Source organism: Ictalurus furcatus, chromosome 3, assembly GCF_023375685.1.
Source record: "Ictalurus furcatus strain D&B chromosome 3, Billie_1.0, whole genome shotgun sequence".
NCBI lineage: Eukaryota > Metazoa > Chordata > Actinopteri > Siluriformes > Ictaluridae > Ictalurus > Ictalurus furcatus.
The window spans coordinates 17,828,431-17,849,585 of record NC_071257.1 but is presented as its reverse complement, the minus strand read 5'-3'; the positions used below and the strand labels follow the sequence as shown (position 1 = coordinate 17,849,585).

Genomic DNA, 21,155 nt, shown 5'->3' with positions numbered 1-21,155 from the left:
CCATTTTTTGAAACATTTTACACATATAATTACTATGCATGTATGAGCATAGCTTCCAAGCTACTACCTTGTCTTGGCCCTTGAGGGCTTGGTATTGATATTTCATAAACATGTGGTGCTTTCTATGAATCTATATCTAAAAGTACTTTGCATCTTAACACTTTCAAGTGAAAAGTAAACATTGTATTAAAATTACTCTGTGCCATGTGCAATGTGATTGTCATAGATAGATATTATAGATTTATTGCTGATGTAAACATAATACAGCAAATGGAAGTCTATTATCAACAGAGGGAATATACAAAAGAATGACTGCAGCAGTGAGAGGATAAGTAGTACAGATTACACAGAATGTGTGTCACAGAATCATCACAAAAATGTGAAGAGCATTTACTGGAAAACCAGAGACAATTGGACAATCTATCAAACATCACAGAAGCACATTTGTCAAATGTTAAATCAAGTGTTAACCAGTAAATTTATTCTTGTAGTAAGATCATAGCAAAATAAGATTTCGAACACACTGCACCGCCATTACTTATTGATATTTACTCACTCCTAATTAAGAAGTTTAAGTATTTAAGGTCACAGCTTTGTTTAATGACAACATTCAAAAGACTCCTATGCTTATTTGAAACAATCAGTGTCATTCATACATATCATAATTAACAAATTTCTATTACACTAAAATCATATCCTGGTATATTACAGGAACAAAATGGTGTTCCTATAATATACATCTTCACTGCTTAATGTTTGTGTTAAATCCTATTTTTCATAACTCAGAGGGTTTTTTTCATGCTGAAAAACACAACTAAGATTTGTACTTTAGCCTAAACAAGAAATAAATTTTCCATTTTGTGACTTGCTTGCTCTTGTGTGTTTGGATAAGATTACAGCATGGGACATTCAGCAGAGAAATGTACAAACTGTGATTCAGATCCAGATTCAAACAAACACATTCACTCTTTCCCTACAGTTCATGTACTCTTTGTTCATTTATTTTCATAGCTTTCAAATGTACACGCTGTCATGCCACATTCACACTTAAGTGCTTTTGTCAACATCAGTTACTGCAATTTCACCAAGCCTCGCAATCAGCTGAGAAGCAGCGAAGTATCCGAAAAAGAATCAGACAAAGGTAGTGCTAATTTCATCACTAACATCAAGATTCAAATGTAATTATTGAACTTTTGGGAAAAAAATATATTTCTCAATATATACACCTGCACCAAGACAAGAGAATCGCGAATAAGACCATGACACATTCAGACATAGGCAGCTATGATAAGAGACCCTAAAATCATGACAAGTTTAGTCACACATGTGAGGCAAATGTATACTAATCTCTGTCAGTGCTTCAATGGGATAGCAACTCTCAAACTCATGCATCCTTCCTTTTAATGATCAGAGGGCCCACATTGTCTCCAGTCTCTTGATTGTGTTTTGCATGAGCACCATCACAGTACGGAAACTGAAAAACAAACACACAAAAAAAGTTCAGAGTTAGTTTTTATTTTGCCAGATGTTACATATGAGGCATTTTAACTTGGTGAGTGCACATGTAACATGCAGAGAACACTATATACAGAAGTAGAAGAAACTGATAAGGAAATAAACTAAAATGAAATAAGAAAGGATCAATAATACTGAGGTATGATAAGAAGGTGGTATAATGGGTTTGAGTTACAAAGGGTATTGAATATGTATCCCTTACATACATATTCAATACCCTCCAAAAGTATTGAAACGGCAAGCCCAATTCTTTTGTTTTTGCTATACACTGAAGATATTTGGGTTTGACATCAGAAGATGAATAAGATGCTAGATGAATTTGAAGTTTTATTTCCTGATCTAGATGTGTTAAATCTTCTTTGTGATGCTTTTCCAGAATTATTGCAGCTTCTTTCAGTTGTTTGTTTTGGGGGGTCTCTCGCTTCAGTCTCCTCTAAAGGAGGTGAAATGCATGCTCAGGTGGGTTAAGGTTTGGTGACTGACTTGAACAGTTTAAAACCTAACCATCATGAGTTACATCATCAAGAAAGATTAGTTAGCCTGTTTCAGAAGCACCCATGCAAGCCCAAGCCATGACAACAACTCCATGCTTGACCGATGAGTTTGTATGTTTTGGACCACGGGCAGATCCTTTTTCTCCACACTCTGGCCTTTCCATCACTTCGGTAGAGGTTAATCTTGCTTCCAAAACGTATTGTGGTATGACTTCTATATTTCTGCTCTCCAAGTCTTCTTCGAACAGTAGATTGTGATACCTTCACCCCTGCCCTGTGGAGGCTGTTGGTGATGTCACTGACAGCTGTTTTGGGGGGTTTTTCACAGCTCTCACTTCCTTGGCCGAACTGTTTGATGTCTGGTACTTAGTACACCAGTGGTTTCTTTCTTTTTTCGAGACAATTCAGAATGGCTTTTTCTCCCATAGTTAGCTCTGTGGTCTTCGTGTAGCTTTATCCTTTTTAACAGCAAATGCAGTATTCACAGATGAATCACAGGGCTCAAACCAAAAGTAGACATTCGGAGGTATTAATTGTTTAAACAATCAATCTAACAGTGATCACCTGGGCAACAAGAAATACCTGTCAGTCACATGGTCTAATACTTTTGATCACTTGAAAACCAGGTGGGTTCAAACAAAAGGTGCCATGTTCTAAGTTGTTTAAGGAGGAGGTCAAGTTGCAGTGTACTTTCTAAGATACTGTATGTATGCATGCAAACACGCATTATCCTGACATAAGAGTAAAATAAGATGCATTCGTTTCATAATATGCATGCATTCAACTGCTCCAAACACTTTCTAAAAGTATCTGTTTAGCCCTATTGACAGTGAAGGTGGTGTCTGTAATAAAATATTTCCTGTATGATAAAACTCTTGTATCTGGAAGGCCACTACTTATGAAGAAGTATATATTTGTCACATATACATTACAGCAAAATTCTTTTCTTTGCATATCCCAGTTTGCTAGGAAGCTGGGGTCAGAGCTCATTGTCTACCATGATACAGCACCCCTGGAGCAGATATGGTTAAGGCCTTACACAAGGGCCAAACAGTAGCAGCCTGGCAGTGATGGGGCACGAACTCCCGAGATTCTGATCAGTAACCCAGAGGTTTAACTGTTGAACCACCACTGATCAAAGCATGTGCGAATTCTTTACCTCTTTTTCTGTTTACATTTACATTAATTTACAATAACTATATTGTGGCACATGTGAATATACAAAGTACAAATTGTTATACTGGCTGTAAGCACCAGTATTCAAGTTTATCAACCTGTGCCTGAGCCCTTTGGTTTCTTTTCTTTCTTTTTTTTTTTGATGTTGGATGATGTAGATGATGTAAACCATCATCCTATTATTTGTGTAGTTTTAGAAAGCTGCTGGTTTAAACTGAAGTATTATTTTTTCAGTGGAAGGTGGAGCCACACATGATTTTATGGAGATGCCAGCGATCCTGACCCTTTCTGCTCTCCGGCCCTGCCTGATCCATCCTGATGCCCTATCTCTGGATGAAACTCATCAACTGGAGGCTACAGCCTGGAGATTGCTTAGTATGGTACCACTTGAACTGCAATTACCACAAGCAGTTTTGCACTCAGGTCTCCTTTGGTGAACAGTGGACTAGTTCAACAAACAGACTTCATGTTAAAACCATAATGCTCTTTTACTTTCACACTATCCGTTGTTACCCAGATGAGGATGGGTTCCCTTCTGAGTCTGGTTCCTCTCAAGGTTTCTTCCTCATTTCATCTTAGGGAGTTTTTCCCTTGCCACCGGCTTGCTCAATAGGGATAAATTCACACATTTAAAATCTGTATCCTGTGTTTATATGTTTCTGTAAAGCTGCTTTGAGACAATGTCCATTGTTAAAAGCGCTATTCAAAAAAAAATTAATTGAACTGAATTGAAAACAGGCTTTCAATTAATGCATCATGCAGGCCTTGCTGGAAAACAACAACAGAAACCATCACAGAAATTCTAATGGTTTCCACTACAAATACCATTACAAACATTCAGCTAACCGTTAAAACCATTACTGGTCCTTAATGGTATCCACTAGACATAACATGCCACCAATAGAAGGCAAAAAAATCACTAGTAGAGAGCCACAGGGACCATAACAGTTTCCATTAAAACTAATACAATTCATATTATAACTATTAAAACCACTACAAATTCTATGAGAGTTCCTATTGGGTTGTTTTTTCAGCAGGGGGATATTTATTGTTTTTTGTTTGTTAATTTCCGTCCCCAGAACTTCTGAAAACACCCATGACTTTATAAGGCAGGGCTTGAAAACTGAGTGGACCGTATTAAACCATTTTAGCACAACTCAGAGTCAGGTTTTTGCCTGATTTCCTATGTACAGTATTACCTTCTTAGATCTCCAACATCTGCAGTAGACAGCCTTATCACCCAGGTCCTCAATATCGAAAGCATGCACCACTTTGGGGTTGTCTTTCTGAAGGTCCAGGTTTACTTTTGGTTTCACGCATTTGGCTTTGGAAAATATTTTTTTGTGGATGAGGAAACCGATGGCCATGGCTCCAGCAGTGACGGCCAGAGCCGTAATCACTTCACCTGTAAACAACAACAACAGCACTGTTACGGGTTTTTCAGCTCTCTGTTATGTAAACATTAATATGCAGCTTTCCTCTTTAACCTCGCGTACAGACACTATCTTGTCCTTCACTGCTCAAATAAACGAAGCACATACTGCTTTGATTTAGCGAAACTGAATAGAGTTTTACACTTGGTCACCAAACAAGCTAAGGTCTGCGAACCCATGCTAACTCGAAATTACATTTTCTATAGTAATATCCCCGATTGCTGCAGTTATTTTTGATAAAAACAAGTTGTCTACACAAGGCACACTGACACACACACAGTACATGGGACAGACACGAGCAGCGATCTTCAGCATAACAGGTTCAGCTCGTTATCCAAATTCTTATAGGTCATTAACAAGATACCTGTACGGCTACACATATTTCATATTATATAAAGATATACCGCTACATATTATGCAAACATTACCTTTAGATAAAGTTGGTGAGCTACACATGACTATGTCGAGGAATCAAGCAGCCCAGGAGACTACCAAGTATCCTTTTTGAATGACTTATGACCCATATTTTAAAGCTCCTCCAAGCAGTGGGTGGATAGTTCAAGCGAATCAATTCTGCACCCAAATGCGCATACGACACCAGCTCAACTGAAGTTCCCCAGCCCACTTTCTCAACAATCTTCACCAGCAAGCGAGCCAGAGTGTAGGATGTCTCTAGAGTAAATGCGTAATACGCAACTATCTGAAGTGGTATAAAGTGTATGCCAAATAATTTCCACACAGTTGAGTGTCGTGCTTTTAGAAAGGACTTTGAAGCGGAGGTGGACTTTATTCGGTCAGATGTAGCAGTGTCAGGATAGTTAGAATGATTTAAATAAACAAATCCTCTGACTGAAACGCGTATTATAAAATTGGGGGGGGGGGGGGGGGTTATAATTCAGCAACAACCCGTTACATAAGGAATGAAAGCCAAATTTTGATACAAAATGACTCTTATTTTGAATTTCGGGTTTACGTGTGTGAACCGGAAGCAATATTAATGCCGGTGCCGAAACTTGTATTCCACTCATTGCAACCGCTGATCTGTTTATTGCTCGATATGATTTGTAAGTATCTATTCATATTTCCTCTGGTATTTTATAAATAGTTGATGTTACTAAAATCTCGATCTAGTAAAAAAGAATCTCAGTATTGATTGGTAGTTGATAATTGTTTTGTCGGTAATCTCTGTAAAATGTATTTTTGTGGTCATGCCAGTGAGATGTTTTATTATGGCTCTGCATCGCATGCTGGGGTTCTCAGCTACATTCAAAGTGTGTTTTATTTCCTCTCACAGTCGTTCCAACTGATCAGTTTATTATCATAAAGCAGGTTTAAAGACAACAGTAGTTGATCCAAAGTGCTGTACAAAACATCAAATAACATCACATTAAATAACATCATAAGACAAAGAATAAAAATAAGTTTTAAGAGAATATTTAACCCTTGTCAATTATAAAAGTTACACACAGGTCCATAGAGGACAAAAATGTCCATGTCAAAAAACTGTCAAAGAAATATTATATATATTAATGGGTTTTTTTCCACCTTCCCTGACTTTGATTTTTTACCAGCATCAGTTCTGATCATAAATACTAAACATTCATTCATTTTCAGAATTTTAACCCTTTAAATTTCGGGTTGTTTACATAATGCAAACATCTTCAAAGCTCAGTAACCTTCTTGACTCGTATGCATCGACTCGGTGGGATTTGTGATTTCCAGTACAATATAATTTCTTTCTTTCTCACACACACAATTTTCAGTACATACATAAACAAACACAAACCACAACTCCGATATCCATAAGCACACACCCACACAATTATAGCTGCATCATTTATTCAGTTGGTCTGCAGCACTCTATAATACAACAGAATCAGAAAAAAAGGAATAGCATGTATTTTCCCCACAGGCTAAAACTGAGAAAATAGTACACATTTCAGAAAATTAAAAAAAATTAAATGTTTTGAAACCTTGTCAACAAAATAAAACGGTATTAACACAGAATGTATGATTTTATGCTTAAACGTCACTGGGATTAAACATTTGAATGGGTTTCACTGGGGACACTTTTGTCCTTAAGGTCCTAATTATTTTTGTGGACCTAGTTTAAAATAGATTTATGAAAGCAAATGAGGGTGAAATATTAAAATTCCAATAAAAATGCACATATTTTGCAAAATTTATGCTGTTTGCGTTAACACAGACATAATGACTAAAAAAAAAAATTAAAAAGACAAAAATGTCCATAAAGACGCACCAAGGGTTAAAAAATAACTAAAGGCGGAGTGGACCTCACGTGAAAGGGGAGACTGTTCCAGAGTTTGGGACCAACCACAGAAAAGGCTCGATCACCCTTTTCTCTTAGTACGACAACAGGGCATAGAGGGAAGAAGTTGATTACAGGATCTTACTGTTCTGGTAGGAGAGTAAAGGGTGAAGAAGGTCAGTAATGTACAGTGGAGCAAGACCAGAAAGAGCTTTGTATACATAAATAATCATTTTAAAAACATTTCTAAGCTTGACAGGAAGCCAATGAAGAGATGCCAAAACAGGGGAAGTATGATTCCTCTCTTCAGTCCATGTTAAATTCTAGCTGCTGCATTTTGCACAAGCTGCAGGTGAGCTAAAGCAGGTTGAGGAAGGCCAACATACAGAGAATTACAATCGTCCAACTATGACATAATAAGAGCATGAATCACGGTTTCTAAGTCTTTTGTAGAGAGAAAGTGTTTTAACTTTGTAATAGACCTTAAACAAAAGAAGCTTCCCTTAACAACAGCACTAATTTGTCTATCAAACTGTAAGTTTGAGTCAAAAATAACTCCAATATTTTTGACATATTTATGTGTATTGAGGGAAAGAGGAACTAACTGGGCCTAAAATAATGACTTTATTTACTATAATGATCTTATAGTTCCGAAAAATTGAACCCAGGGGAAGCATATAAAGGGAAAACAACAAAGGACCCAAGATGGAACCCTGAGGAACATCATGTGATATGGGGCAGATGAAGGAGAGCAGTTCCCTATTGTCATGGATATTATCTGAGACTAAAACTACCTTTTAATGGGAAAGCACATTCTTTAACCCATGCATCATATTGGTTCAAATGTCCTTCCCCATAATTCACTCGCATAAATGTGATATTAGGATCAACATATGAGCACCCTGTACATACCATAGCATGTGTCTCAGGATGTGCTTTGCTACATGTTTTCCCCATATTTTATTTTATTTTATTTTTATTTTTATTTTTACAGCTTCTATAACTTTCAGTTTTAATCAATTTAACCTGCTCTGAAAATCAAGTGAATAGGCATTCTCATGCACAGACAGAAAAGGTTCAAAATGTGTGCCAAATCTCTAGACATTCAATTAATCATATAACCTATAGGTTCAATAGAGCAACCTTAAGAATGTAAAAGAGTTTACCTGTGAGGGCGAGTCCACATACAGCAGTTTGGTAGGACTTACAGTTTTCTCTTCCCTTCTTTTTTTTTAAAAATAATTTCTTCTCTTTTTTTCATTAAATTTTTCTCTGTAAAATTTACTTGTGTGTTAAATTTGCCAAATGTATCATGTACCGCTGATATGATGGAATGAGTCAATGGGGCATGCCACTTGATAATAACCCGCCTCAAAAATACTGCGCCTCTTCCGCTTCTTAATAAGTACTCTCTTTACTTATTTATTGCTCGAACCGGACTGTTTCCGTTAGCAAATATTTTTACTGTTATTATCTCTCTCTCTCTCTCTCTCTCTCTAATATATATATATATATATATATATATATATATATATATATATATATATATATATATATATATATATATATATATATACCTGTCAGTAAATATCTTAGTTTTGAAGCTGTGGTCAAAGAAAGACCAATATCTCTGCCATAGCAGAGGCAAAGTTCCTGGAACTTCTTATAAGAAATCGCTCCATGTAATACTTCTCTCAATGTAATACACACATTTCTTATATCATTGACTCCCTTCCATACAGACAGCAATACACAATGACTTCATAAAATTCTAATTAAAATTCTAAATTCTTGAAGATTCCTACCAGTCAGTGGTAAGGCTGCATCGGTCTTTCGCTCTGCGTAATAAAGGGCAAACCACCTTCGTGTCAATACGGCCTTCAGGGTGAAACTTTTCTACGGGCGTCCTCCGGTTTGCTTGTTGTCCAGAAAAGCTGAAAAGACTCGCGCAGCCCAGCCAGCAGACGCCAAATTGTAGTGGAAATTAGACAACACTCACAGACTCATCCTCGTAAAAAGTAAAAAGGTTTATTACAGAAAGATAGTTAATACAGGATAGAAGAAAGCAGGATAGAATAACGAGAGCACTCTAAAGCATTTGTGCTGAACCACTACTATAAATATATATATGAAACGCAGAGCATGACACACTTCTGTGTACCCATAAGAAGCGGTTTGAGGCAGTTCAAACAGGCTTTGTTTCAGGATCTTAGAAGATGTGCAGATGAACCTTGAACAGAAGAACATGTTTGTGTCTCTGTAAGCAGATAAACATTCTGTACTGATCTCAGTGAGATCACATGGCCTTCTTAGGCGTTATCCTCAGATGAACATAAAAAGAACAAAACTATGAATAAGTAAAAATGAATAATTTCCCTTACACTATATTTACTGAAAAAGTCCTGTCTTTCAAATACTCTGTCTCTGTCTCTCTGTCTTACTTGCTGTTAAGGAGATGAGTGGGAGAAGGAGAGCAAAACCCAACCGGGGTGGAGGACGCTTTAATAAGAGTGGTGGAGGTAGAGGAGGAGGAGGAAGGAAAGCATTCAGTGGCTTGGATGACGATGATGATTTTAACCTGGATCTTGGACCAGGTCGCTCCATCAAACCTCCTTCTAAAGGCAGAGGACGAGGCGCTTTTACAAGTAGAGGGCATGGGGACAGTAGAGGAAGGGGAAGAGGCAGCTCCAGAGAAGGCTCCAGGCAGAGCGAGGAAAGGCGGGATCAGGGTAGATTTGACCAATTCAAGCTGCCCCTACAGAAGATACATATGACATCAGAAAATCGGCTACAAGTAAAGGAATTATTGAAAGAACTTCAGAGTCAGGAGTATACCACTCCAGACAGGTTAGTGGCTGTATGGACATGTATCTGTCAACTGTTAATAGCTAATTTAATGGTCATAATGGTCAAGTCCCTTGTTTGAATTCACATTGCACAGACGCTCATTGATGTTGTTTTATTTGTTTTTTTTTACGCAGTGGCTCAGACTATGAGGGAGAGGAAGAGGAGGAGGAGGAGTATGATGAGCTGGACCATCGTGAGGAAGGTCAGTTCTGGATCACGCAGGATGATGGTATCGCGTGCACAGAAGGTGTCTATGAAGAAGATAATGAGGAAGAAACATCAGCCAAACCAGAACCTGTTATTTCCCTGTTTGCCATAGGCACACTCTGCAGGTACTCATTGCCACTGTGCCTTTCTTTGTAAAGAGTTCATCTGTGTATTTTAACATTTTAAGATACTGCATTGGCCATAATCAATATATTAACCGTTAACCAAGATTTGTAATTTAATGAGAACTGAATTCAAGAAACAAAATCTTATTTAATCTGTATTATTGTGATAAGGACTCTCTCATCGCTGGTTTAAGATGCTGGACAGACTAATACTGTAATAGAATTACAATAATTACACAACTCTGACGTGTAAAAAATATTCACGTTTGTTAAACTCATAGTTGCCTGTTGGGAACTTAAAATTTGCTGAAACAAAATAAACAACCTCAGGTAACAGCAGCAGCTTCAAAAGTTAAAGTACTTAGTACAAAGTCGGGTTTTAATTCCTATCGTGTACTTATTAAACATTCCACATCATTTTCCAGGACGGACCGCAACAAATAATTAGCATAGCTGACTTTTATATCTGAAAGACATCCAAATGCGAGCAGATGAACATCTCTAAGTAGAACAGTCCCTCCAGGATTTTGCGGTTGCAGAAATTAACGCAAAATCAGGCAAACTCCACCATATTCGGATCAGCTTGCAATTTTTCAAAATTACTGCAGATTTTCCGCCTATTTGGGCCAAGACGCATCACGTGACATCATCACAATGTGCATTCAATCAAGGCCCTCTTTGGTTCACATATGTTGAACATGAGTACAGCTAAAAGGTCTCGTTTACCAACAAACATCACTGTCAAAGGCCGTGCAAAACAATTTCATGCAATTGCAATTTCACCAAAAAAGCACAAAAATCTCTGCAAGTCGCATAGCAAATTTTGAAAAAATCCACAGCAAAATCAAGCATTTGTACGGACTGGTAGAATTTCTGAGCAGCCATCTCTTTGTTTTTTTCACTCTGATGTGTTATGTTATACTAAGTTAATATGGTTGATTTGAGTTATGTAGAAGCAATGGAAACTGAATCTTGTACAATACAAGTGTTTAACTTTGTCCGATGAATTCATTTCTAGGGTGCTAAACAATGGTTTTACATTTGCTTATCTTAGATATGGCTTTGACCGTGAGCGTAGCAGGCGAGCGCTGGAAGCAGCAGAGAGCAGAGGGCAAGGGGAAGTCGGAGCAACACTGGAGCTCCTTCTCTCTCAGATGTTCACTGAACGTTTTGGCTCGACTGCTCTTGACCTTCAGGTACCTGACCCTCCATCATATGAAGAATGCATGGCCCTGCGCCAGGAGGAAGCTATTGCTTTAACTGCCATTTATGGAGAGCGCTTCTGCGAGAGAATCAGTGGCCGTGTCTGGACCATCCATCTGGATCCGCTGTGGAGGACTGAGGTCCGTAGCCTCACCTCAGAGTTGACTAAGGAAGGACAGGTGAAAGGGTCTTCATCCATTCAGGTGTGTAAATTCTACTTAAAGGGATCAGGATGTAAATTTGGGAAGCACTGTCATTTCAAACACCAAAGACCAACTGAGTCAAGCCATCACAGAGACCCATGTGGGCCGAGCCAGCCTGGTTTTAGCAGTACTGATTCCCCTGTTTACCAGCTGGAGGTCCGCTTTCCTCTGGGAAACTGTTACCCCTTTCAGCCACCATTAGCTGCCTTCAGTACCACGAATGAGGCAATCTCTGGAGCAGGACGCCTTAATGTGACAGAATATCTCTTTGGCCAATCACTTTCAGCGGCACAAGAGGGTGAGCCTGTGGTCTACACCCTCATCTCCTGTCTTGAGGAAGATGGACCAATCGGAGAGCTCCTTTCAGCTTCACATCACAAATATAGTGCTCCACCCCCTGTGCTGGCCCCACCTACTATTCCTGCAACAAGAATTCGTAGCACTAAATGCACCTCAGCCGACAGTACGCCAAGCAGTGCAGCAGTTTCTTCGCAAATTACTAACGCAGCACAGAACACTGAGCTCTCAGTCATGCATACAGAAGGTAAGGAATCTGCTGTTTAAGATGATCATATTCAGTGTGTCTGAAAGAAAATGAAATTATGAAATGTTACCTGAGAATTCTCGTGTGTAATTGCAATTACTAATTGAATTGTCTGATCTGTTGACTTAATGCCACATTCATAAAATACATATAATAATATAATTCACATAAAAGGACATTAAACAGGGATATTAATTTCTGTTAGCCTTTTAAGAGAAAGGGAAACTGTAGCACAAAAGAACTAGACCATTATAAAACCTATTAGTAAAATACACAAATAGACTACTGAATAATAATAAAAAATGTACTATAGCAAAACTATGAATAAATAATGTACGTCTATACTAATGTGCTAAATCTCGTTATCTAAAGCATGTGTTACAGTGAGAGTGGACCATCTGCAACTCCATGAAATATTATTCTGTTCCATGACTAAATATGGTTAATCATAGTTCATAGAATAAACCGTGTGACTGAGAATAAGCATTAAAATGTGATTTTGCAGAAATGTGATTATATCAATAAAGAAATTGAGAATAAATGGTATATTTATATACAAAAAAAAACTTTGAATGTGGACATGATAATTAACTGCAATCCCCTAAAATTATCATAAACATTTGTAAATAATTACCTTTACACAAGTATGTAGTAATAATAATAATAATAATAATAATAATAATAATAGTAATAATAATGACAAGCATAAGGTTGATGATTGAACACAGAGTTATCCAGTCAGAAGTTTGCATATAATTCTGCCTGCTCAGATCTCTCCGTCTGGATGATTTTTGAAAGCAGCATACATTTATCCTATATAATACATACACTATATGGCCAGAAGATTGGGAATGCCTGGGTGTGCTTTCCAGTTCATCCCAAAAGTGTTCAGTAGGGTTGAGATCAGTTTTTTAAATTTGATTTATGTTTTTTTTACTTAAGATTGAATTTTTGATGATAGGTAGCTGGTGCAATCACAGAATAGTGCTATGAAATTACAGGATGTCCTAAAAGATTCCATACATGGGGATAATGAACACTTTATAGCAAAATGTACATGATTGCCATTTCTTTGTAAACACACATGGAGTCATCTCTCCCAACTTTAGCTCCCAGTTTGGGAACAGTATCGTGTGTGATGTGCTTGCCATGTTTCCTGTTAAAGTCCATCGCAACCTTGTGACAGCTTCCCAGATTCTTAAAGGCTATCTGAAAAAATATATAAATATAAACTAAGTATGAGAAAGTTTGGAAGACATTTTGCTAAAAAGTGTTCATTTCCTCTATGTATGGAGACTTTTGGGACACCCTGTAGTTATTCCATTTGGCCTAACTGAGCTTTTGTGGCTAGTAGACATGAGCATGTTTCTGTATCTTAGCGACATGACGTATTACTGAAGCACATCTCAATGCGTTTACAGGGATCTATATAGCTATTAAAATGGTGCCTTCTAGAACACTGACTCATGAAGCAGCAGTTTATCAAAACAGTTGCCTTCTGCTTCGGACACATCTATTACTTTAATGTCCGGTCTTATTTTTAGTGTAGGCATTATATCCTGCAATGCTTGTAGGCTTAACTATACGTATATGGTAGCTGTCGTGTGTATTACTACAGGAGACAAACACAACACGGAAGATTTCGAAGATGAGCAAGATGATGATGATGATGCTGAAGAAAGTGTTCCCATAGAGAATGAGAGCTATGTGAACTTTAGAAAGAGGATGGAGAAAAAAAGTGAGGCAAGAGCTGAAGAGGTGCTGCAAGAGAACAAGAAGCTTTGTAGAGAATTCAGGAGAAAACCGGTAACAGCTTTTACTAGCGATCAGTCATTTTTTACCCACCTCACTAACTTTGATCGCTACAGAGAGTTTGTATCTGTATGCCTGGAACCAGGAAAATACATCCTGTATATTGTGTCTCTGCTAGTCTTCCAGGCGCTATGTGTCAATGCAGGAACAGAGGGTCAAACTGCCTGTGTGGGAGAAGAGAAGGAACATCCTAGATGCTCTGGAGAAGAATCAGGTTCTGGTGATCAGTGGGATGACTGGGTATGATGGAAAATATGCCATGTTGTGTTACTGGTTGTGTCAGTGTGGGAGAAAAGCCTTCAGTGAGGTGTGTGCTTAATCTCAGGTGTGGTAAGACCACTCAGATTCCTCAGTTTATCCTGGATGACTCTCTGAGTGGACGAGGGGAGAGCGTAGCCAACATCGTATGCACTCAGCCACGCCGTATCTCTGCAATCGCCGTGGCAACCAGGGTTGCTCAGGAACGGGCCGAGACTCTGGGCCACTCTACTGGATACCAGATCCGTTTGGAGACTGTCCGAGTAAATATCTCTCTCACACATATACACAAAAGTACATAACTTGTATCTCTGGCATCATATCTATGTGGTATTAAATAAGAGCTATACAAACTGTGTATGCAGGGTTGCCGGGGTCACGTATTTTACACGATTAGGCTATTTTAAAATTGTCTGCACCTGCAAACCAAATAATGAGAATTACAGTATATTATCAGTTTATGCAAACATAGGCTGTGGCAGACAACGGGATAGTGATCGTGCTGTCAGTCTATCTACTATGTATAGTACCATTTCAGTTGTAAAATATATTACAAAGATTGTTTCCCAAGCAAAGACTGAGAAAAAGAAGAAAACTGTGTCTCCCTTTCCCAATACCCAAAAATTTTAGGCTAGTATTGGGGAGTTTTGTGCAGTTTTGGGGATAGAAATTTTGCTGAAACTGGCAACCCTCTGTATATGCATGTGTGTCCAGTCCTCCTGCACTAGGCTGCTGTTCTGCACCACTGGAGTCTTGTTGCGCAGGCTAGAAGGTGACGCTCAGCTCAGTGGAGTGACACACATCATAGTAGATGAGGTTCATGAACGCACAGAGGAGAGGTGAGCGAAACTGTGCGCATAGTCACACACGTACACATAGACACACCAATATAATGAGCACTTTGTGACATCTGCATCACTTCCTGCCTCCCAGTGACTTTCTGTTGCTGGTTCTGAAGGATCTGATGTTGCAAAGGTCTGACCTGAAGATCATCCTGATGAGTGCTACTCTCAATGCTGATCTCTTCTCCCAGTATTTCCACAAGTGCCCCTCCATCCACATACCAGGCAAGAACTCCTTTATGTACATCCATATACTGATTTTAGGTGTACAGTTCAGAAATTAATTTCGCTCATACTAATAACATTTCACTATTCACCTTCAGGACGTACTTTCCCAGTGGAACAATTTTTCCTTGAAGACGCAATTGCGATGACCAGGTAAATAAAAGCAAATACCTTTCATACAACTTTATATACAGTAAATTGCATAGGACGAAGACAAACAACACAGTTGATTAAAACACAGTTATCATCTCAAAAGTTACCTAAAGTAAAACAAATAAAAATTAAAAAGACAATTCGTATAAACATCGGAATGGTACACTGTAAAAATAACAATAAAAAAAGTTGACTTAACTTAAAATTTCAAGTCAACTTGCTACACAGCTTTTTTTGAGTTTACTCAACTTATCTTCACTTAACTCAATTTTTAACTCAAAAAAGCTGTGCAGCAAGTTGCCTTGAAATTTTAAGTTAACTTTTTTTTCAGTGTATAATTATGAGATTAGGCATAAACACTGTTTAAATACTAGAAATAAAGTTGAAACATACTGTATATAAAATATAAACAGTACGCTCTGAGTCTGTGTTTTATGTTTATTGATTAAGGGAGTTCCATAACTTTTGGGTTTATTTTTAAAAATTAGTCGTTAATACATATGCAAGCCAGTGTATAGTCACATATTCAGATGTTAAATCATAATTGTCTACTAAACAATTAAATAAATTAAACTGGTAGACAATGAGCTGGATTTTCACAAACATTTAACACATAATACTGATATGTGTGTGTCAGGTATGTTATAGAGGATCGCAGCCCATACCAGCGCTCGGCAAAGCAGAATGGCCCGCCCAATCAAAGGGCTGGGAAAGCACAGTCTTCTGTGATGAAGGATGATGTTGATGATGGCTGGTCATTTAGATCCTTTGTAAAGAAAGATGCAGTCAAAGAATCCATCCCTGACCAGCAACTCAGTGTGCAGGAGCTCACACTCCGATATCCAAGTAAGCAGATGTACAAGTACATGTTTCAACATTTCTGTTTCACTTTGAAGTAGTGACCACAGATAGTAGCTGAATATTTCACTCATGTTGTAGTGCTGTGGTATAGGTCACTGAGCTAGAACAGTAACATTTATTTATATACAAAAACCAAATATCTTCTTCTAGTTGACTCTATATGAGTTTGTACTGTATTTGCATCTTGACTCATAAGCTTGCTCAAAACCTGTGGTGAAAACCTTGGCTGCGATGGACCTGGATAAAATCAACATGGATCTTGTGGAGAGTCTACTAGAGTGGATTGTAAATAGAGACCACAGTTATCCTCCAGGTAATCATTTCATCTATTGTAGTGGATATAAGAAATGCCAGGATCTGACACATTGATGGGGGGAGTTTTGGAGGCAGATAGCATGAACTTTCATTCCTTGGCTTTTTTTCTTCTGTGTTTGTGTAGGTGCTGTTCTGGTCTTCTTGCCTGGATTAGCTGAAATAAAGCAGTTATATGAACAGCTACAAGCCAATAGGATGTTTAACAACAGAAGAACTAAGAAGTATATATACATACAGACATAACTGTAACAATTAATTAAGCATTCTGTGATAAGATGTCTGAAGAATTTTGTGTAATGTTTATAGGTGTGTGGTGTACCCACTTCACTCCTCTCTGTCCAACGAGGAGCAGCAAGCAGTGTTTACATGGCCACCAGAGGGTGTGACCAAAATCATCATCTCTACCAACATTGCAGAGACGTCAGTAACCATTGATGATGTAGTATACGTCATTGACTCCGGCAGAATGAAAGAGAAGAGGTAAGAGGTTGGAAATGCTACAGTACATGGCCCTCCAGGACTGGAGTTGAGCAACCTTGTGGAAGACAATTCATGAGTTGTATTGTACTGTAAGCATACATTGTTATTTATATGGTCTGTGTATGTTCAGGTATGATGCCAGTCGCAGTATGGAGAGTTTGGAGGATGTCTGGGTGTCTCGTGCTAACGCTTTGCAGAGGAGAGGCAGAGCCGGCCGTGTGGCCTCTGGAGTCTGCTTCCATCTGTTCACCAGCCATCGCTTCACTCACCACCTAAGCCAACAGCAGCTGCCTGAAATCCAGAGAGTGCCACTGGAGCAGCTCTGCCTCAGGTATGTGGGTGGTTCAAGTTTCACAGAATCTCCTGTGGCTTTTCAGCAGTGTTCCACTAGTCTTCTTAACCCATATACCAATCAACACAATATATTGAAATTGAAGGTGAATGGCATATGGGTAGGAATACTAAATAGCCTTAAAATGAATACTTGTATTATCCTGGAACAAGTAGGCATCAGACACAATATGCAGTAATACATAGATGTACAGGGAATAAAACACGACAGGGCATGCTGTTATAGGAAAATAATGAAAAATGCAGAGGCGTGATCCTGAATGTTACCATCCTGAATTATTTTCCAAGATCAGCACATCCTGAAATGTTTTGTTACTTTTATACCACAACAACTTGCCACTGATTACATCATTTATGCTTTAAAGAACGACACTTCGTACATTTTATCCATTTAATGACCGCAAAACAAGTTGATTACTTACTTCATTCCCTCACCAGCCTTTCTTTTTTTTTCTCTTACTTGAAGTTAAGACAAAAATGAGACAAAAAGACATAAGGCATAAGACAATAAAAAGGCATAAGACAAAAATGTAGCTTATCATGTTACCAAGAAACCAGCTGACTGTTCTTATAGAACTGCTTTACCTCTGAATTTTAGAACACCCTAACACTGGAGACTCCTTCCATAACTGTGCTTAAATAATCTCCTCACAGATACTTTACTATGGCAGCTTCTGCAAAGCTGAGTAGAAAGGATGAGTAAAATCATTGTAAATCTGAATAGCCTTTTAGCACCAAAAGTCTATACAAGTCACTTTGTATACCACACTGTAATTTTTATTACCATTACATTTATAATTTAATCTTGATTTCGGGTTGCAGTCTGTGGAATTTTGCATGTTTTCTCTATATCAGGGTGGGTTTCCACCAGGTTCTCCTGTTTCCTCCCACTTACCCAAAACGTGCCAGTAGGTGGATGGGCTATGCTGGTTTGCTGGTTTTATGGGCTGTTTTGAGTATTTCAGAAACTGCTGATCTGAATTTCACACACAACAGTCTCTAGAGTTTACACAGAATGGTGTGAAAAATAAAAAACATCCTGTGAGCAGAGGGTCTGCAGGTTGAAACACCTTGTTGATGAGAGAGATCACAGGAGAATGAGCAGACTGGTCTGAATTGACAGGAAGTCTATAGTAACTCAAATAATCACTTTTTACAACCGTGGTGAGCAGAAAAGTATCTCAGCATTCACAAAACATTGAACTTTGAGGTGGTTGGGCTACAACAGCAGAAGACAACATCAGGTTCCACTCTTGTCAGCCAAGAACAGGAATCTGAGACCATCATGGGCACCAGCTCACCGAAAATGGACAGTTAAAGTCTGGAAAAAGACCTGGTCCATCTGGTACCCACAAACATGCCAAGGTTAAAGTCACAGATATCACACTTTTTCCCCCATTCTGATGTTGTATGTGAACATTAACCGAAGCTCTTGACCTGTATCTGCATGATTTTATGCATTGTGCTGCTGCCAAGTGATTGGCTGATTGGATAACTGCATAAATGAGAAGGTGTTCCTATTAAAGTGGATGAGTGTATATTGAATGAGTGTATAGAAGTTACTGAAGATGAATGAATGTATATGTGTATGTATATAAATCTATATTTATTACATAGCCCCTGTTCTCTTCTGTTTTAGGATTAAAGTGTTGGAGGTGTTCTCCAAGTCTCCCCTGCACTCTGTGTTTTCTCGGCTCATAGAACCTCCAGCACAAGGCAGTCTGGATGCAGCTAAGCAGAGACTCTGTGCTCTTGGTGCACTTACTGAAGCTGAGTGTCTCACTCCTCTTGGTTGGCATCTCGCCTGCCTTCCCGTGGACGTGCGCATTGGAAAGTTGATGCTGCTGGGTGCCATCTTCCGCTGCCTGGACCCAGCCCTCACCATCGCTGCTAGCCTGGCCTTTAAGAGCCCATTCGTAAGCAAGTATTAGCTTATGTTCTGACTTCAGTTCTGCAGTCCTCCTCTTTCATCATCGTTCTACTGTATCTCTTTCTCAGGTCTCTCCATGGGATAAAAGAGAGGAGGCTAATGAAAGGAAACTCAGCTTTTCCCTCGCCAACAGTGACCATCTTGCTGTGCTACAGGCATACAAGGTTGTTGTGATTCCTGCAAAAAATGGTTTTTATATTTATATAATATTTATTATATTATAAGTAATTCAGCAAATTGTGATGGCTTAATATCTGTTGCACCTGAAATACACGAGTGATTATGTAATCGTTGTTTGTGTGTGTGATAGGGTTGGTGTACTGCAGCACAGAATGGTTCACAGGCTGGCTATTGGTACTGCAGAGAGAACTTCCTGTCTATCCGGGGACTACAGGCAAGTATAGCCACCAGCTGGTTAATTCATTTAAAATGTATTTTTTTAAGCAGAATTGCTCTTGAAATTAAGGATATTTGCGTATGTATTTGACTTATAGGAAATAGCATGTCTGAAGAGGCAGTTTGCAGAGCTCCTCTCTGATATTGGCTTTGTAAAGGATGGACTGAAGGTCAGAAACATAGAGAGGATGAACTCTAAAGGAACAGATGGTGTGCTGGAGGCTACAGGCTATGAGGTAATACTTTGTGCATGCTTATTAAGATATGTCTCTTTTGAAAGGAAGAAAGGGCAGTTGGTGCTTGGGATAGAAAGTGTTGTATAAATGTTAGAATGATGCTGAATTTGGCCATTACTGACACAAAGCCAAGCTAATAAACATACTTTTGCTGTGTGTCTGTCTCTCTAAAAGGCAAATCTAAACTCTGATAACACAAAACTGATGTCGGCAATGTTGTGTGCAGCCTTGTACCCCAATGTTGTCCAGGTAAGTGTCCTTAACACTTTTTTTCCCTCAAGTGATCAGCATTATGCTTTGTGCATTTTCCTGTGAAATGTGCTTGTGTGTCTGGTAGGTGCGAGCTCCACAGGGAAAGTATAAGATGACAAGTAAAGGGACTGTGAAGATGCAGCCTAAAGCTGAGGAACTCCGCTTCCTCACTAAAAACGATGGAGCAGTTCACATCCATCCTTCGTCCGTCAACTTTATGGTAACATGCCACTCTTCCAGATGATTTCATATGTTAAGCAGACTGGCTTCACTCGCTGTTTTTCTTCTGTACAGGTGCGTCATTATGACAGTCCATACCTGGTTTACCACGAGAAAGTGAAGACCAGCCGTGTGTTTATCCGAGATTGCAGTATGGTATGTGTGTATCCAATGGTGCTATTCGGTGGGGGGCAGGTCACTGTGGACCTACAACATGGCGAGTTCATCATCTCTCTGGATGATGGCTGGATTCGATTCACTGCTGCCTCACATGAAGTAAGAGAGCTCATTCTCAGAGTTAGTGTCTGTGTGTGTGATACATTCGCTTCAGCTGTAGACAAAACATAAAGAAAAAATGGTACTGATCATCAGGAATCAGTGTTTGGGGTTTTTTTTTGGTCCATATAGGTTGCTGAGTTGGTGAAGGAGCTGCGTTGGGAGCTTGACCAGCTCCTGGAGGAAAAAATCAAGAACCCCAGCATGGACTTGATCACCTGCCCACGAGGCTCCCGCATCATACACACCATAGTATCTCTTATCTCAACCCAGTAACACGCATGATCGTTCACATATTTCTCACATCCATCTGCATCACATGCAAAGTAATTAAGCATCATATTCACCAAGTATGCCTTTTGTATCACACAGCATTATTTTTTATAGTTAACTGGAAAATACTGATTCACCCCATATGTGATTAACACATGAGCTGTAATTTGGATTCGAGTCCATATTGGATGCATGTGCATAAAAAAGGACTTACAAAGGTATAGACATTTGGAACATTACTTGAAAATTAGCATGGATAC

General features: G+C 38.8%; 2 protein-coding genes across 3 annotated transcripts; one reads left to right on the top strand and one right to left on the bottom strand.

The window, feature by feature from the left end:
* Nucleotides 1–217: 217 nt before the first annotated feature.
* Nucleotides 218–5,317, bottom strand: cisd1 (CDGSH iron sulfur domain 1). Its single transcript, XM_053621212.1, has 3 exons — nucleotides 5,047–5,317; nucleotides 4,385–4,590; nucleotides 218–1,474 (listed from the first exon to the last, which is right to left on the bottom strand). The coding sequence occupies exons 1-3, from the start codon at nucleotides 5,072–5,074 to the stop codon at nucleotides 1,385–1,387; spliced, it is 324 nt and encodes a 107-aa protein (XP_053477187.1). The 5' UTR covers nucleotides 5,075–5,317; the 3' UTR covers nucleotides 218–1,384.
* Nucleotides 5,318–8,696: 3,379 nt separating this feature from the next.
* dhx57 (DEAH (Asp-Glu-Ala-Asp/His) box polypeptide 57) lies at nucleotides 8,697–21,116 on the top strand. 2 transcript variants are annotated; one of them, XM_053621205.1, is made up of 23 exons: nucleotides 8,697–9,146; nucleotides 9,340–9,734; nucleotides 9,869–10,066; nucleotides 11,121–12,016; nucleotides 13,635–13,822; nucleotides 13,947–14,068; nucleotides 14,154–14,349; nucleotides 14,801–14,925; nucleotides 15,020–15,153; nucleotides 15,252–15,306; nucleotides 15,944–16,152; nucleotides 16,364–16,480; nucleotides 16,607–16,703; nucleotides 16,789–16,962; nucleotides 17,093–17,293; nucleotides 18,953–19,229; nucleotides 19,312–19,407; nucleotides 19,554–19,637; nucleotides 19,738–19,875; nucleotides 20,050–20,124; nucleotides 20,213–20,347; nucleotides 20,422–20,622; nucleotides 20,755–21,116. In XM_053621205.1, the coding sequence occupies exons 2-23, from the start codon at nucleotides 9,343–9,345 to the stop codon at nucleotides 20,896–20,898; spliced, it is 4,254 nt and encodes a 1,417-aa protein (XP_053477180.1). In that variant the 5' UTR covers nucleotides 8,697–9,146; nucleotides 9,340–9,342; the 3' UTR covers nucleotides 20,899–21,116. The 2 variants fall into 2 exon arrangements, with proteins under 2 accessions (XP_053477180.1, XP_053477179.1); XM_053621204.1 differs by lacking the exons at nucleotides 20,050–20,124; nucleotides 20,213–20,347; nucleotides 20,422–20,622; nucleotides 20,755–21,116 and having other exon boundaries at nucleotides 19,554–19,631; nucleotides 19,732–19,872.
* The last annotated feature ends 39 nt before the right edge of the window (nucleotides 21,117–21,155 follow it).

Bases quoted from the DNA above. Each gene is read 5' to 3' on its own strand.
- cisd1 (XM_053621212.1), bottom strand. From the start codon at position 5,074: ATGTGTAGCTCACCAACTTTATCTAAAG. The intron at 4,591-5,046 runs GTAATGTTTGCA...TGTTGTTTACAG, and splicing joins CTCACCAACTTTATCTAAAG to GTGAAGTGATTACGGCTCTG. The intron at 1,475-4,384 runs GTAATACTGTAC...TTTGTTTTTCAG, and splicing joins GATGTTGGAGATCTAAGAAG to TTTCCGTACTGTGATGGTGC.
- dhx57 (XM_053621205.1), top strand. From the start codon at position 9,343: ATGAGTGGGAGAAGGAGAGCAAAACCCAACCGGGGTGGAGGACGCTTT. The intron at 10,067-11,120 runs GTACTCATTGCC...TGCTTATCTTAG, and splicing joins GCCATAGGCACACTCTGCAG to ATATGGCTTTGACCGTGAGC. The intron at 19,876-20,049 runs GTAATACTTTGT...TCTCTCTAAAAG, and splicing joins TGGAGGCTACAGGCTATGAG to GCAAATCTAAACTCTGATAA.